We start from the raw sequence: 18,152 nt of genomic DNA on the forward strand, positions 1-18,152 counted from the left end.
ACACTATATGGGTTTCACTGAAATCCTGGTTATGGTAGCTGATGGCAAGGTTGAGGATCTGTTGTCTTATCAGAAGGCAATGGAGGATGTTGAACGGGATGAATGGGTCAAAGCCATGGATCTCAAGATGGAGTCTATGTACTTCAACTTAGTATAGGATCTTGTAGATTAACCTAATGGGGTTAAACCTATAGGTTGTAAAAGGATCTACAAGATGAAACGTGGTGCTGATGAGAAGGTACAAACCTTCAAGGCTAGGGAATTGACTATGAAGAAACTTTCTCGCTTGTTGCCATGTTAAAGTCTATTTGTATCCTTCTGTGCATTACCTCATATTATGACTATAAGATATGGAAAATGAATGTCAAGACTACCTTTCTGAATGGTAATCTTGAGGAGACCATTTATATGGTGCAGCGCGAGGGGTTCATAGCCCAAGGTCAAGAGCAAAAAGTTTGCAAACTAAATCGGTCCATTTATAGGCTGAAACAGGCATCTCGATCTTGGAACATTAGGTTTGATACTGTGATCAATTCATACAGCTTTAACCAAAACATTGATGAGCCTTGTGTCTACAAGAAAATCATCCACAATTCAGTAGTTTTCCTATTGTTGTATGTAGATGATATCCTACTCATTAGGAATGATGTAGGTTTACTAACTTCAGTTAAGAACTAGCTAACGACCCAATTCCAAATGAAAGATTTGGGAGAGGCTCAGTTTGTTCTTGGTATTCAGATCTTTCGGGATCGAAAGAACAAAGTGTTAACGCTGTCTCAGGCATCGTACATTGACAAGATGTTGATCAAGTACTCGATGTAAAAGTCCAAAAGTGGCCTACTGCCTTTTGAGCATGGAGTTACATTGTCTAAGGAATAGTGTCGTAAGACACCTCAAGAGGTTGAGGAAATGAGACGGGTCCCCTATGCATCTATCGTTAGCAGTTTGATGTTGTGATGTTATGTACTCGACCTGACATCTACTACACTGTGGGGATAGTCAGTAGATATCAGTCTAATCCATGTCAGGATCACTGGACCACCATCAAGAACATCCTCAAGTGTCTTTGAAGAACGAGGGACTACATGTTCGTGTATGGATCTCAGGATTTGATCCTTACTGGTTACACGGACTCTGATTTTTAAACTGATAAGGATTCTCGAAAATCCACTTTAGAATCGGTGTTCACTCTTAACGGAGGGGTTGTAGTATGGCGAAACACTAAGTAGGTGTACATTGCTGACTCCACGATGGAGGCCGAGTATGTAGCGGCTTGTGAAGCTGCTAAGGAGGCCGTTTGGCTCCGAAAGTTCCTAACTGATCTGGAAGTTATTCCAGACATGTCTAGGCCCATCACCCTTTATTGTGATAATTGTGCTGTGGTGAACTCCAGGGAGCCTAGGAGTCACAAGTGTGTAAAAATACAGAGCGAAAGTATCATCTCATCCGTAAAATTGTGCATTGAGGGGGCATGATAGTCACGAAAATAGCTTCAGGGCACAACATTGCTGACCCATTTACGAAGGCTTTCATAGCTATAGTTTTTTAGGGTCACCTACAGAGCATGGATCTAGAGGACTGTCCACAACTGGACTAGGGCAAGTGGGAGATTTTTTTACTAGGCCTGCCCCAGTTTATTGTTTGTACTTGTATTTATCTTGTACACCCACTCGCTTTAGGACAAGTGGGAGATTGTCAGGGTTAATGCCTTAAATCTTGTAGGGTTCTGTGTTTTGTAAACACTTGTATGAACAAACGCTTGTGATGTAATAATATGAGATATTTTCTTCACTGTTGTTTATGAAATATGAGATATATTATTTGCATCAACCACAAACCAATAGACTAAGATCCCAGGTTATCGTTGTAACTTAAGCATGTATGTGGAGACATACAAGTGGATCATGCCTTAAGTGATAACCTAAATGGTTTGTAGTATATGGATAAATGAGAGAAACCTTATCCTGGTGACACTACGAATACGACCCACTTTGTAGATGTTACAAGTGTTGTAAAGTGCTACTGATGGTCCAATCCTGATCATTTATGCGAGCGGGGTGTCTTATACAAAGGAGTTTGTATAATATCAGACAAAAAATGTTGTGTCGTTATATAACGTCGTTCATGACAGAGACCTTCATTTCACTAGGATGACCATAGGTAACATGACTTTAATCCTGAGTGAGTTGGAACTCCTGCCTGTGAGGGCGGTCCTTTGATTTGCATGGGTGTGAGTGGCCAGATTTACGACTCAAACCTACCACCTTGGGGATTTGTCTGATTGGGGAGCTAGGAACTCAACTACACAAGATAGAATTCACTCCTTCCCCGAAGTAGGGGTGTAGATAGATTGCTCCCTTAAGAGTTGATTCTAGGGCTTGAACAATATGGTGTCACACACTTTCTCATGGCCCGAAAGGTGTTCACTCATAGTAGGACTATGATGTATTGTTCATTAGAGAAATTAGTGATACTTAAGGAGTTAGATTTAACTATAGGGGCAAAACGGTAAATTGGCACAACTATACTTACGAGCGATCTATGAAGGGTTATCGTATTGTTGATTGGTTATGTCCAATGAATATAGAAATATATCTGTAGTGAGAAGAGTGCAGCTGCCGGTCTTTAGTGGAGTGCCCGACAGTTAATGAATAGTGGATTTCGTGATTAAAGAGTTTAGTCAGCTATTCACATATCGTTGGAGCTTCAAGCTATAGGTCCATAAGGTCCCTTTGGTAGCTCAATGGATTAAAGTTGAGAATCAGTTTTTGGGTTAGTTTGAAGTGTTCAAATTAACAAGAGGGAATTTGATTATATATGATATAATTAAATTGGTTCAATTATATGTGATATGATTGATTTGATGTATAAGTTATATTAATTGGAGGATTTGCGTATAAATATGATTTATATTAAATAAAGGAGAAAAGAACTATGGTTTAAATATTACAGATGATGTGATATTAAAACTACTGGTTATAAATATAATATGATAAGTTAGTTATTATATTTATTTATAATTTAAACAATTATGTGATAATTGTGGTTGGTTATTTTCTCCATTAACCGTGAAAGTGGGAGGTTATTTTTAGTTTTTAATAAATGATGAATAAAATTAAAAGAGTTTTTATTTTACAAAGAGATCGCTTCATTAGTTGCATTACTGATTGTTTACTCACGAGAGATATATGATAGCCTTTTGGCGAGAGACTAAATGATCGTGTAATACGAGAGACTAAACGATCATGTAAAGTATTTTTCTAAACGATCGTGTAAACGATCTAGCGATTTACTAAACGATCGTGTGCTAGCGAGATTTACTAAACGATCAGGCATTCTCAGTCTATGCGATAGATAGAACCTTCTCCCATTTGCTTGATCGTGTAGTTTGATCGTTTCCTTCCTCCATCCTTCTACCAAATTCACACAGAGCCCACATCTCTTAGATTCTCACTCCGAGAATACCAAGATTGCCGAGTGGTTGTGTCGAGGGGTTGCTGTGCGTGGAGTAGAAAACTCGTGATTACTAGACGATTGGCTAGGCGATCTGAACGATAGAGCGAGAGATTTACAGAAGAAGTGTTATTCAAAAGTATGTCTCTCATTCCTTTTGTATTTGATTAAGAAAGCATGCTGTAATTTGTTCTAAGATGCATAACTGTTCTATATGTTTGTGAGTGCCTTTATTCTTTCACACTAGACTTGGAAAGATCTTGCTTCCACTCACTGGTTCTCTTTTATAAGAGCTCCTTCACATAGGTAACATGACCTTAATCCTGAGTGAGTTGTAAACTTTTGCCTATAAGGGCAGTTCTTTGATTTGTATGGGTGAGAGTCGTCAGATCGTCAACTCAACAAGCCTACCATTTTAGGGATTCGTCTGATTGGAGAGTTGGGAACTCAGCTACACAAGATGGAATTCACTTTTTCCTCGAAGCAGGGATAAGTAGATAAATGATTTTGGGTTTTGAACAATGTGGTGTCACACCCTCTTCTGGCCTGAGAGGGTTTAGTCATAGTGGGACTATGATCTATTATTCATTAGAGGGATCAGTGGTACTTAAGAAGTTAGAGGTAACTATAGGGCCAAAACGGTAATTTGGCCTAGCTGTACTTATGAGCAATTTATGAAGGGTCATTGTACTGTAGATTGGTTAAATCCAATGGACGCAGAAATATATTTGTAGTGCGAAGAGTGCAACTGTCCGTCTTTAGTGGAGTGCCTGACAGTTAACAGATGGTGGATAATGTAATTAAAGAGTTTAATTAATTATTCACGTACCGTTGGAGCTTCAAGCTACAGGTCCATAAGGTCCCCTTGGTAGCTCAAAAGGATTTAGTTGAGAATCAGTTTTTGGGTTAATTTGAATTGTTCAAATTAATAAGAGGGAATTTAATTATATATGATATAATTGACATAATGTATTTGATACATTATAGTTTAATTGAAGGAATAAATATTTGAATGTGATTCAAATATATTTTCTATAATTGAGATTCATAGTTGTTAAATTTAATAGAAATATGATTTATATTAAATGCCATAAAATAGAGAAAAAGAACTATAGTTTATATTGTATATGATGCAATATTAAAACTATAGATTATAAATATAATATGATAAGTTGGTTATCATATTTTTTTATATTATTTATTATTTTGAATAATAATCTTTTCTCTCTAACCACCTTAGTGGATTGTTAAGTGGTTAGAGTGGCAAATGGGATAAATAAAATAAGATTTTATTTTTCCATTAGACTATCTACACGAAATTTACAGAGACTATATGATAGGCTCTATCACTACATGAATGGAGAATCTTGCTATACAATAGTGCTTCTTCCCCAATCGTCTTCCTCCTCCAAACTCTCAAACTCCCTCCTAACCAAAATAGTAAGAGCCCACAACTCCTGAGTTCTCACCCCGAGTATATCGAGGAATCTAAGCAGTTGTGTCTCATTTTTTGTTCATGAGATTCTTGAAGAAAATCTCCAAGGTTGCTATGATCGAGTTTTGTTTTTGTTCGAAACGTTCGTGACTATTCGAGGGTTGTACGAGAAGAAGTGTTCTTTAAAGGTATAATCACACGATCCCTATTTCTTGTTTATAAAGCAAGCTATAATTTTACTTAGAATGCATAAATGATTTGTTTACTGTAAATTTTTGTTTTCAATCTAAATGGGATTTGGACGATCCGCTTCCGTTCATGGATCTCTTGTAAACATGTTCCTTTACTCTTCAAATCTTCGATCCTTTGAAGCTTCGAAATGTTGCCTTTGTCCAAAATTACACTCCTCAGGGAGGCTTTATCGAAATGTTGCTTTACGCTCTCAAAATAGACCTAAAAGTGCCTTCTCAAATCAAATCAGCCAAAAATTGCTTATATAGACAGCAGTCGCAGCGTTGCAATGCTCCAATGTAGCGTTGTAATGATGACGGTAATTTCAGCATTACTAATCGTAGCGTCGCAACGCTGTCGCTATCTTATTTCCATGAGCTCTTTGCCTTAGCATCATGGCGTAGCATTGCAACACTTGTTCAACGCTGACCTGTCTCTGATTTTTGAATTTTCTTTCCTTTTTCTCCATTGATCAATGCCCTAGGTCAAAACTTTGACCTTCTTGGGGGTATTTTGGTCATTAATCTTCCAAAATTGTTCTCATCCAATTACTCGATTTCCTACAATCAAACAATAAAGGCATCAAAGATCTCAAATTAAGAATAAAACTAACTAAATTCTAAGCCCATAAAATGCAGTTTTTGGATGTGTTTCACCACCTAAACTTAGAACTTTGCTAGTCCCGAGTAAAAAAAAACAAGACTATAATGAAATTTAGATAAGCATGCAAATGACTCAAAACCTCATCATTCAGAATAAGCATATTAGATCCATTAGTAGAAACTTTCTAGCACATCCCAACGTTAAAGGATTTCAAGGCCAAATCTCATCATTTCCAACGTGTGTGTGTGCAAGTCACATTTAATTCAAAACGCAAGAATAAAGTTAGGTTCAATAGAGCTTCTCAAGTTTTTCCCCTACTCTGGCTCTTTCACCAATCATCAAGCATCCACACATTCAAGAAAGTAATATGTTCACTAAGGTGCCATATATATATATATATATATATATATTAACAACAAAATGAGCTCTAAACTTGCATCATTTTACCTAAGGGCACTAGCTTTCACACATCCACTGTAGGGAACCATACCTAGTCAATTCCCATGTGTCCTAACTAATCACAGAAACGAAAACTCTTTTTACCCTCATCCATGCATACACATTACAGGTTTAAAATAATAAAAAGATATTTCTTTTAAGCACATGAGTATATACTCTATTTTTTTTCCTCAAAAGCAACAATAATATTCTTATGTTTTCCTCTTAGTCTAATATTACAAACCATCATGCACATCAACCCTCTAATTAGTGGGACCTTTCGAGGTGACAATCAAATACACTACACTTAATCCTCCTTTCAGTTAAAGTTTCTAAATTAAAGTGACTACGTGCTCAGGCTATGGGAGACTCAAAGAGGGACTTAAAGATAATTTAATTCAAGAGTATGTCATCCCATTTCCACATCAGATCATCTAACATGCAAATTTAGAATAACTCATAGGCAATCATAATCACTACATCCTTAGCAAATTTCACAATTTAAGCATAAGATCCTCTTTTTAATTAAAAAAAAATTTAAAATTTTCTCAAAATTCAGCCACTCAAAACAATTAATCAATAATCATGCATAAGACAATTTTTCTAAATAACATGCATAGCAGCATAAAAACACAAGACAATCAACAATATCACCCCTACCCCAAACTTAGAAACATGCATTGTCCTCAATGCAATAAAATAAACATAGAGAGTGAGTGAAACTGGCCTGATTAATGAAGTAATCCACGTGTGTCAAGCTTATAAACCATGCTTCAATTTGAGGGCTCCTGTAGAACCTAGACTAGAAAAAGATAAGAGTGCTGACCATGAGTGCTGAACTAAAAATAAAAATAGTAAAATAAACTAAAAAAGAAAAAAGAAAATAAAAGCTTAGGTTGCCTCCCAAGAAGCGCTGTGTTTAACGACCAAGCTAGACGACATGGGAGATTATTCTTCAAGGTACATAAAAATTCTCCCATTTTTTAGGACCCTTCTTGGTTGAAGCAATATAACCTACAAAGTCTTGTAGGTTGTCCATCTTCTCCCGGGTACCTAAAAGTAGGAAATTATTTTTGGTATTTTTAATTTTTTTTTTAAAAAAAAAACTCAAAATTAAAAGCAGACTCAAACTGACACGATTCATAAGAATATGGGAGAGAAAGATCAATGGTAAAAGGACTCTTGAGTGATGGAACATAAGGCTCTTCAACCTTAACCTTAATCAGTTCTTAAACTTCCTTATCTAAATTGGGCATATCTTCTCTCTCAATCTCACAAACCAGCTCTTGGTATGACTCTAATGTTCCGACTCATCCTCATCATCAGAGTCTGTAATCACGACCTTCCTACCTCAGTGGTATTGAAAATATTTTTCTCAAACAAGGCTTTAAATGTGTCAACCATCAGATTGTGTTGATCTCTTAAACGTTTCAGAGCTGCCTCATTCTCCACCAATTGGGCTTCTATCCTATCCAACCTCCTCCTCTCTTCCATACAAAACCTCCTAAATTGAGACTTTAAGATAGATTCTTTTAACTGGTCCTCTAAAGAAGGGTTCTTCTATATTGGGGGTGGATAAACATAAAAACTTCTATACTCATAGGATGGGTAACTGATGGGATATGGGTATGGGTTGAAAGACATTGGTGGTGATGATGGTAGTGTTGGACCTAGATTAGGTTGGTAGAACCTATAAGGCCACCCAAAATTATAATAAGACATGGTAAAGCAAACACCACAAAAGAAAATCACACAAGAGAAGACTCAAATAAAAAAAAAGTGAAACAAAACAAAATAAAAATAATAATCTACACCTTAAACTAAAATGAGTCAAAACTCTTAAATATTAAAAGAAATCAAAGCACAATTCCCTGGCAATGACGCCAAAAACTTGATGGTAGCGCAAGCGCACACGTCAAATTATAATATAGTAAAATGGTCAAGAGACCGAGTATCGTTCTCTAAGGAATTGGTTTGACTCTTTTAGCTATTTAGAGATTTTTTTTTCAATTTTATTTAGGGGACCAGACTGTAATGAGAACCTAACTAATCTAATCCTAAAAAGCAAGAAAAGATAAAACTGGGGTGAAACTAGACAAAGACATGTTATAGGGTATGATTTCTTTAAGCGGGTTAACTAAATTAATTATTTTGATCTTAGATTGATTCATGCAAATTATAGATCTTGGAGTCTTTTATACAGGTATCTTCTCTTGAGCTCAACACTTTCTAATGACTAACCATCGACCCAAATCTCTTCTATCGCTTAACTAGCCACAACATTAAGTTCCTCCGTCAACAATCTCTATTAATCTCCTATCACTCTCGTGCATACTCGATTAACAATTTAACATGCTAGATCAAACTCAACACCTTTTCTCTTGAGACAGACATTAAGTAAAGAACATTTAATTAGTGATCAGTTAATCAAAAGCATTAAGAACAAACATGCTAAAATAATTATGCATAAATTTAATCCAAGAAGCAACTAATTCAGTTTTCACAATCCATAAAACCAAATCAATACCCTAGAAACACAGATCAGTCACTCATGGTTACAACATAAACATAGACCATTCACGAGGTTTCCAAACACAAAGGAAAGAAAATAAAATAGGGAAGAAATTGCAAGTCATGTTCTTGACTCTCGTTCTCGAATCTGTAATCGCAAACCAACGATCTCTTCAAATCTTTGATCCTTTGAAGCTCTGAGATTTCGCGTTTTTCTAGAATTACACTCACGTTCGATCCACTGTAGCATTGCAACGCTGACGGTAATTTCAACATTACTAATCGTAGTGTCGCAACATTGCGATGATGCCCTGTTTCCATGAGCTCTCTGCCTTGCAGAGTCACGGGGCAGCGTTGCAATGCTTGTTCAACACTACCCTACCTCCGATTTTCGAATTTTCTTTCCTTTTTCTCCATTGATGAATGCCCTAGGTCAAAACTTTGACCTTCTTGGGGGTATTTTGGTCATTAATCTTCCAAAATTGCTTGTTCTCATCAAATTGCTTGATTTCCTACAATCAAACAATAAAGGCATCAAAGATCTCAAATTAAGCATAAAACTAACTAAATTCTAAGCCCACACTTTTTGGATGTGTTTCAAGAGTCGCATCTAGAGGACATAAATGCTTAGCCTGACCCCGGTAGTGGGGTTACTTACTGGTTATTTTATACTCATTCTTTGTAATGTTTATTTTTTAGGTAAGAGTAAGAACACGCTGGCGAATGACAAGCGAAATCCATGGTCGAGTCATTGGGGCCAGTCATATGCTTCCTCTCATGTTTTTAGGATTTTATGTTTTAAAATTTCTAGTCTTGATGTTTGAACTCGAAATTTTGGTATTTATGCTTCTGACTTTCTGAGAAAAATTTCTAGTTTTGTTTTATGGTTTTAAGGATACTCTGCTAAATGAATTTCAGTTATTTAGTTTTAATAAAGTTAATTATTTTATGTTTTTTATTTGGTTTTACTAAGTCATGAAAAGATGTCAATTTGAGTTGTATGCATGCATGTCTATAGTAACGACCTAGTTAAGTCCTAGGAAGTTGGGTCATTACATATATTCCATGGCATTGTGGTGAAAGCACTTGAAAAGTTCTTTCTTAAACTTAGATTTTTGTTAGTTTTAGTGGATGAATGTGTTTGTTGATGCTTTATTTGTTTATTTTATAGGAATCAAGAATTTGGGTTGGAACCAGCAAAATGAAGTGTATAATGATGGAAGTACCCTTCAGGAAGGTAAAGTTTGACCTAGGACAAGAGAAGAGGTAAAAAAAAAAGAGCTAATAAAAGGCATGGACGACACGTTGCAATGTTGCAGGGCCCTGTGCACGACACCTTTAACCTGAGAGGAAAAAAATATGTATGGGAAAAAAATATGTATGGCTTTGTGGTTCCATATATAGCATTGCAACGTTGTGTAACGACAACGTTGTCGCACTATTATAAAATTTGTAGTTTGTAATTAGGTCACCTAGGGCATCACAAAGACTGAGAGGCTACCATTTAGAGAAATTCCCAGAGCCTGAATGTTAGGATTGAGTGAAGGAGATCGGAAGGACAACATGGATGCGGTGCTAGCGTCGGATCTTAATTAATAGATAATCTCTTCTTCCTTATTTTTTTCCCAATCATTTTTTGTGTATCATGTTTAGAATGATTTTTTTTAACATTATAAGTTGCTAAATTATTAGTACTGCAGGGATTTACTGAATATTTTAACTTTATTTATGAATTGTACTTTTATTATTTTGACCAGCTAAATTTACGGGCTTAGTCATTAAACCTACCATTTTTTCATTACGTATCTCTCCTTTTTCATTTTTTATAATAATCTTTCTGTTTTACCCCTTCTAATTGATTGGCGGTTGAATGAGAAGTTTTTGACCAATCACAAATTATCATGTCATTTTTCAAATTAATGACGAAATTGTAAACCATTATATTTGGGACTAATTAAAAGTTGATGCATGTCCCAAATTGAAATTGTCGACATAAGCTGACAAGTCTCGATGGTGTCATGTATTTTCATCCTGAGAATTGGATTGAATAAAACATTTTTGTCCTATTTGGTATTAATATATGGGTATAAGTCCAATTAATGCAAAACTAGGCTTAATTTGGCCCAAAGATTAACCAAGCTCAAGATCCAATTAATCGGTCACAAGATCAAAGTCCATGAACAACCAAGCTCAAGTCCACAAAGGCCACCTTAAAACTCTGTTAAATAGAGGAGTTCTCCTCAGTTTGAAGGGTTTAAAACTTTTATACCCTATAGTGCTTAGAGAGAATTTCTCCCAACAAACAAAGAACTCTCTAACTCTTGAAACTGAATTACACTTGAAGATTGAAGTTCTTTGGAGATACAAATATTTTTCCAAAACTTCAACTTCAAGAACATCCAAGCATTATGCTTTCTCAAATCAAGCGTACGCATTTAACATCAAGAACAAGCTACAAAACTTTCTAGACAAATCAACATCACGAACAAGCTGCAAAACCCTCAAGACAAATCAACATCGAGAACAAGCTACAAAACCCTCGAGATAAATCCACGATTGAGAACAAGTTGTAAAGCCCTCAAAACAACCTACAAAGCTCTTAAGACAAAGCTTACTTCTTCGGGGAAAGCATCAAATCATTAAATATTAGAGACTATATTCACAATACTGAAATGATACTGAAATTTCTCTGAAAATCTCATTGAAACATAGCATTCTTATTATTATTATTATTATTATTAATACCAATAATTCTTCTTCTTTAAGCTCCTTAAGTTATTTTTCTGGCTTTAGAAGTAGTCAACCGCTTCCAATTTTATACTTTAAGTATCTTTTTCTTTTTTAATGTATTTTTTTTCTTATTCCTACTTTTTTGGGTGTAGAAGGAGATATCTCTCTCTCTTCTTTTTAGTAAAAGATAGTGATTTCCTGTTTTTATGCTTTTGATTTTGATTTTTTCATTTTTAAAGTTTTGTAAATGCACAATAATAGTTTGTAATAATTTACTACTTTTACATGTTTTTATAATTTTTTTCTCTTATCAAATCTTAGAGCAATACATCCCGGTCAAATTTGATTGACCGAAGGATAATATTTTAGGGTTTCTAACTTCTTAAATATATATATATATATATATATATATATATATATATATTTCCGAAATAAAGTTTGAAATCCTTAGAAATATAAAAAAGAGAATCAGTTTTTAGGGTTTGTGTTTAGAAAGAAATAATATTATAATTTAAATTAAAATCTAAAAATTGTTAAATTAGGAGAATAATCAAATCATCTAGATAGAATAAAAAATATTTTTTTCAACTAAAAAAGGATCTTACAAATTTTATACAAAATTAGAAGATATAATATGTTAGTTCAATTTAATATTTGAAATTAAAATTATAATAACATCCTCTAAATCAAAATTATAAAGATTTTTTCTTAACTACGGACAAGAATATCCCAAAATGAAAACAAAAATAATAATTTTATTTTTATTAGTGTTTGAAGTTAACAGAAGAATTAAATCAACGCATTCAAAATAAATATTTTTTTTTTATAAACTAAGAAACTGTTATCACAAAATAAAAAAATAGAAAAATATTCTAGTTTATTTAAAGTTTAGGATAGGAGGATAATCAAATCATATATTTTTGTTTTTTTAAAAGTAGGAGAGGATTTTCACGAATTTTTTTTTTTTAAAAAAAGCAATCTTTGTTTAGATCAAAGTTAAAAAAATAAGATGAGAACCAAATAATCTAAATAAAAAAATATAAATTGAGTGATATTTATCACGAAATTTTAAAGAAAATTAAAATTAAAATTTTAACCTGAGAGTATTAACACGAAATTTTAAAATATATATTCTTTTGTCTAAATAAAAAAAAAATTAAGAAGTAACCAACCCTTCAAAATAAAAATTCTTTTTGACTATTATTACAAAAGTTTAAAAGACTCGAAATTCTTTCATAGTTTTGAAAAATCTTTAAATTCATTGTATTAATATATCATTTTTTTTTTATTGAATCCGCACTTTCACTTGAGTTTTTGTGAATATTTCATTTAAAATAACAACCTATTTTTTATTATCATAACAAATCTTTAATAATAAACATATCCTTAATTATATCTAATTGATTAACATCTATAGACCCAATAAATTAAATTACTTTGTAAATTATAAGAGTACCACTATTGAAAACCTAAAATTTAAATTCAATAAAAAACTCTAACTTCCAGCTGTACATAAATTTAACGATTATGAAAACACTAAAATCAAAGTAAAAATTAAAATTTTATAAAAAAAAAAAAAATAAAAAAAAATAAAAGAGAACCAATATATCTCCTCGATGGAGTAAACAATTACCTCTTTCTTAAATTATTCAAATATTTATTTTATTTAATCTTTAATAATTATATAAATATATTTTTCTTCCATTTCAACTTAAATATGTATTTTTAATGTTATAAAGGATGTGCAATGTGGAGTATTCAACTAGATTTTTCTTTTAAAAAATGGAACAAATTAGTTCGATTCAAAATTTCATTATAAAATATTAAAAGATGATTCTATTTATGTTACAAAAATTAACTATTAAACAATTAAATAATTAATAGAAATCAAATCAAATTACCCTCAAAGTAAAAATAAATAAATAAATAAATAAAAAATAAATGTGTTCCCTTATCTTTATTATGTCATCATAGCTAAATCAAAAAGAATATAAACATCAAATCAAAAAATATTTGGTGATGTGGGGTCTGCAGACATTTTGCTTTTCATTTTGAAGATTTATTTTAGCTTCTTCTTTTTGTTTTTTTTGTTTTCATTTTTTTTTTTTTTAAAAAGGTTCATATGAACAAAACAAGGAAATTAGATTTCCATGAAACATTCATCTATCAAAATTCAGAAAAAAATGACTATTTAATTAAACCTTATATTATATAGATAGATGAAACCTTTTAACTTTTTGATATGCCTATGAGATTGAAAAACATGGTCTGGGTTGTCCAAAGAAAAAGTTTGCACAACTGTAAACAACGACCTACTACTAATGGTATTACCATGGAGAAATTTTTTACTTATCTATGATTTTTTGGAAGGAAAAGTCCAAATAGTTTTTTAAAATTATATTTACATATTTCTCGTATAATGAAATGATGAAACCTTTACTACTACTTAGTTTCTCCATATTAAGTTTCTAGCTAAAGTTTTCTTTTACTTTGGTTTTCTTTCCGTTGTGTCAGTTCTAGCATGACAATGCATTCTCAACAAGATTGGGATCAATCTGGTGGTGTAGCTAAACTTGATCGTGAGGTCGTAAATGAAGCCCTTGTTATTAATTTGGCTACTAATGAGTGTGGGACAAAATAAAAATTCAATTTAGGCAAGCAACAAAGAGGTAGTCCAAGTAAAAATTATTATTACCATTAGAATCTAAAATTTTAATTTTAGAGAGACTAATTACTTCCCTATGGATTCAACTCGGTTAACTATTAAGTACTATAGATCAAACAAACTTGGACCAATATTTTATTTTGACCGAGCCTCGACAAGCTCGAATATATTGTATATAATTTATTTGATTTTATATCTAATTTAAACATAAATTTTAAATTAAATTAATGTATCAAAAATAAAATAAGATGTGACATGGAATAAGTTAATAAAAAATGAAGAGTAAAGGGGATGTAGAAATGGGAAATTGTCGTTAATGACCTTCTAATGTTTTCATCTTTCACAATAGTACTCTTTTAAAAAATTTATTGCAATAATTTTTCTTGATGGATCTTGATTGAGATTGACCTTGAGATTTGAATAAAAAGTTAACCTTATTATCTTATAGATTATTTTGAGCTTTCTTGGTGAAATCTCGGGATGAACACTGAGATTCTACTAATTTTTTTCAAATTATTATGTAATATTTCTAAATCTTATACCAAATTTTGCATCTTTTCAAAATTTTCTCAAAATGTTCATATTTTTGCCAAATCTTATATTAAATCTTACTTTTCTTTTCAAATCTTTAACTCAATTTATGTTTCCACAATTATCAATCAAATTTTCAAATGTATTTACCAATTATCCAAATGGGTCTGGGGTGTTTGCATTTTTAAATTTTGAAAAAGGTCAAATTTTGTGAAAAACTAAGTAAGATTTGGGAAATATATAAAATCTATTTCACGTTGTAAGATGAAAAATTAATTTTTAATCCAAATCTCAATGGTCAATCTTGACCGAGATAGACCAAAAAAACTACTTCAGCCAATTTTCTAAAAAGATGCTAATGATAATAAATGGAAACATTTGAGGATTATGTCTAAGCAATTTTTCTATACAAAACGTTACTTTTGAAAGGGTTATCGAAAACCATTACTTGTAATAAAATATAAAACTAACATAATTAATTATGTTAGTTTTATATATTATTAGAAGTAGTAACATAATTAAATAAGTTTTATATATTATTACAAGTATTTTTTTTAATAAAATCTATATTATAAAATTTAGTTTAAACATTTAAATTTAAATTAATATATAAAGAAACTTTTTTTTTACAATATGGGTACGGGAGGATTAAACTTCTAGATGTTAATTGAACTGCGCTCAATTTGGCATGAATAACCAAAAAAAAAAAAAACATAATTGTAAAAGAATAAATTAATAGGAAATGAGAGAAGAACAAAGGAGATAGAGATTAAAATCTTTACCTTTTTTTTGACAATATATGTCAGATGAGTTATGTTCATTTTGGCCGTAAACCATTAGTTTTGAAAGGTATCAAGTACCCTTAGACACGGATAAAAAAAGCATGGGAATAATAAATATTCTCATGTCACTTTCTTTGAAAAATTGTATCAAACAAGGGACTATATATTTATCCCTTCTCTCCCTCTCGTCTTCATTCTCGTCTCTATTCTCGTCTCCAATTTCTCAACCCAAATAACCTCCAAATGGCAGACTTAGAGAAGGAAGCAAGAGAGAACTTAGGAGTAAAAGTGGAGTATGGTCATTGCCTAAAACCTATTTTGACAGAGAATGCAGATGGGGTTGTGCAATGGCCCTCCTTCATTAACCTTTATCAACAACTTATTGCTGGGATCTACTTGGACAATGGAACTAAGGCAAGTATTACAATATTATTTATTTCATTAGACTATTATTATAGTTTATATTAGAATTGACTTATAACATAGGTATATTTGGGAGTGATTTTGGAATGATAAAATCATTTTTAACATGCTTAAATCACTTTTTTTTTTTTTTCTCTAAAGCACTAATGTTTGGCTATGAGAACATGAAAGTGAGTTCATATTAACCACTTGAGAGGTGGCTCCAAGTGATTTTTGTTAGGTGATTCGTAAATAGTTTCTTTTTAAAAAGATCTTTTATATTTAAAATTATTTTCCTATTTCATTTTATTGCCTAAAATTATTAGACAAATTGTATTTTTTGTTTAAATTTTTTTCCATTTTTATTATTTATTTCTCTTTAAATTTGTCCCCTCCTTAATTTTCTCTCTCTAAAATCTTGCAACATTCACCTCTATCTTATTCTATTTTTTAAACATTTTCTCACTTTTTTTTTTCTCTCCAATGGTTTTTAATTCTCTATAATGTTTTTTTCCCTCTTTCTCTATGGTTTTGCTCTTAAATATTTTTTGTTTGTTCATCACTGTTAAGTTTTTTTTTTATTCTCTCTTTAAAGTTATTATCCACAAATTTTTGTAATTCTCCCCAACATATTCAAACTTAATTTTACATTAATATTTAATTTACTGAGAAGAGAATTTCACATTTGTAAGCTGAGTATCATTACTTTGTATGCAGAGGTATTGGTTTGATAAGATCACAAAGAGTAATTCCTACTATGTATATCCAAAAAGCTTCTCAATAGCTTGGATTGATGATCCTCGATACTGGAAATGGACAATCGTGGAACACTTCAAGTATGACTTTCTAAAATTTGTTCAATTTTAGTTTTTATATTTTCAATTGTCCGAATTTAGTTTTTGTACTTTCTGTAGATCTTAAATTTAATCCTTTCCGTTAGTTTATTGTTGTCTTTTTTTATTAAAAAAAACATTTTTGTTATTTATAAGTATTCATACTATAAATTTTAAAAACATATTCATGTAAAAACTAAATTTTAGATTGATCGAAAGTATAAGAATTAAAATGAATAACTTTTAATCTTAAATATATCTCATTCCATTCTTCTATTTGATTATCTCTTTTTGTATGTGTTGAAAAACAAAATGATGAATAATTTGAAAATATATGACGAGATAGAAAAAAACCGTAGACGCTTAGGTCTGAATTTGAATGAATTTAATCTTTATAATTTATTTAATAATTAAAATTAAAAAGGTTGTTTGGGTATAATTTAGAAGAATAATTTTATCTTTATATACTTAGAACAAATAGTTGGAAGAAGTTAAAATTCAATCTTTGGTTTATAATTAGAATTTAGTTTCTATGGTTTAATAAAACCTTCATAAGTGGTCCTATAATTTTATCAAAGACTATTTATTAAATTTTATCAAACTATAGGGACTAAACTCTAAACTTTTATAAATTATGATGGAACAAATTGGTTGAATGAATAGTGTTTATATATTTGATCTTTTGATGGTGTAAAAAACTTTGCAGTAGGAGAGTTGAAGCGGCTGAGCTGATAAGGGTAAGTTGGTTTGATGTGCGTGGGAAGATCAAGGCATATTTTCTCTCACCTGGGATTACATATGAAATCTATTATGATTTATTCTTAAGGAGTTCTGCCTCTGGATGGAATGAAGCTGTTGTCTTCTCCATCAAGTTGCCAAATGGGTTTACAATTGCGAAATCTGAAGTCCTACAGAATAAGCCACGAGAGCAATGGTTTCAAATCAAGATCGGGGAATTCAAGGTCGACGATAAATATGGTTGTAACAGTGTTGAGGAGTACGAGTATTCCATGTTGAACCATGGAGGGCATTGGAAGACGGGGTTGATCGTCAGAGGTGTTGGAATTCAAGCAAAGCAACCATCTTTACAAATAGGTTGCGGATGCTCGAGTTAAAAATGAAATCTCTCTCTCTCACTCTCTCTATCCTCAGACTACCTACTTGTATTTTGGTTTAAATAAATGAGAGAGGTACACTAGTCTTGTTTTCTAATGTAAACAACAAGAGTTATGTAATAGTATAAAAAATGATATATAATTATAAAAACTTTTGCTTACAATACTTTTTATTCTACATATATGCACTTAATCCATGCATCTTTTTTTATACGTAGTAGAAAAAATAAAAATAATTCAATTAAAAAAATCGTGATATGATAGATTTTTATTATATAAATTTTTATTGAGTGTTGTTTGGGTTGTACAATAGATGGGTGGGTGTAGTCTTTACTAGACCCATTTTTTTTCCATATTATAAATGATGGATCTATGTGAAGTAGTGTCATGAAATTAAAGAATATAAATATAGAGCAAGAGTTT

At 31.8% G+C, this 18,152-nt stretch overlaps 1 protein-coding gene across 1 annotated transcript; it reads left to right on the forward strand.

Moving 5' to 3' along the window:
• The first annotated feature begins 15,566 nt into the window (after nucleotides 1-15,566).
• On the forward strand, nucleotides 15,567-17,895 carry LOC120082625 (lectin-like). The gene is made up of 3 exons (XM_039037878.1): nucleotides 15,567-15,793; nucleotides 16,499-16,617; nucleotides 17,321-17,895. The coding sequence occupies exons 1-3, from the start codon at nucleotides 15,623-15,625 to the stop codon at nucleotides 17,727-17,729; spliced, it is 699 nt and encodes a 232-aa protein (XP_038893806.1). The 5' UTR covers nucleotides 15,567-15,622; the 3' UTR covers nucleotides 17,730-17,895.
• The last annotated feature ends 257 nt before the right edge of the window (nucleotides 17,896-18,152 follow it).

Source organism: Benincasa hispida, chromosome 8 (genome assembly GCF_009727055.1).
Source record: "Benincasa hispida cultivar B227 chromosome 8, ASM972705v1, whole genome shotgun sequence".
NCBI lineage: Eukaryota > Viridiplantae > Streptophyta > Magnoliopsida > Cucurbitales > Cucurbitaceae > Benincasa > Benincasa hispida.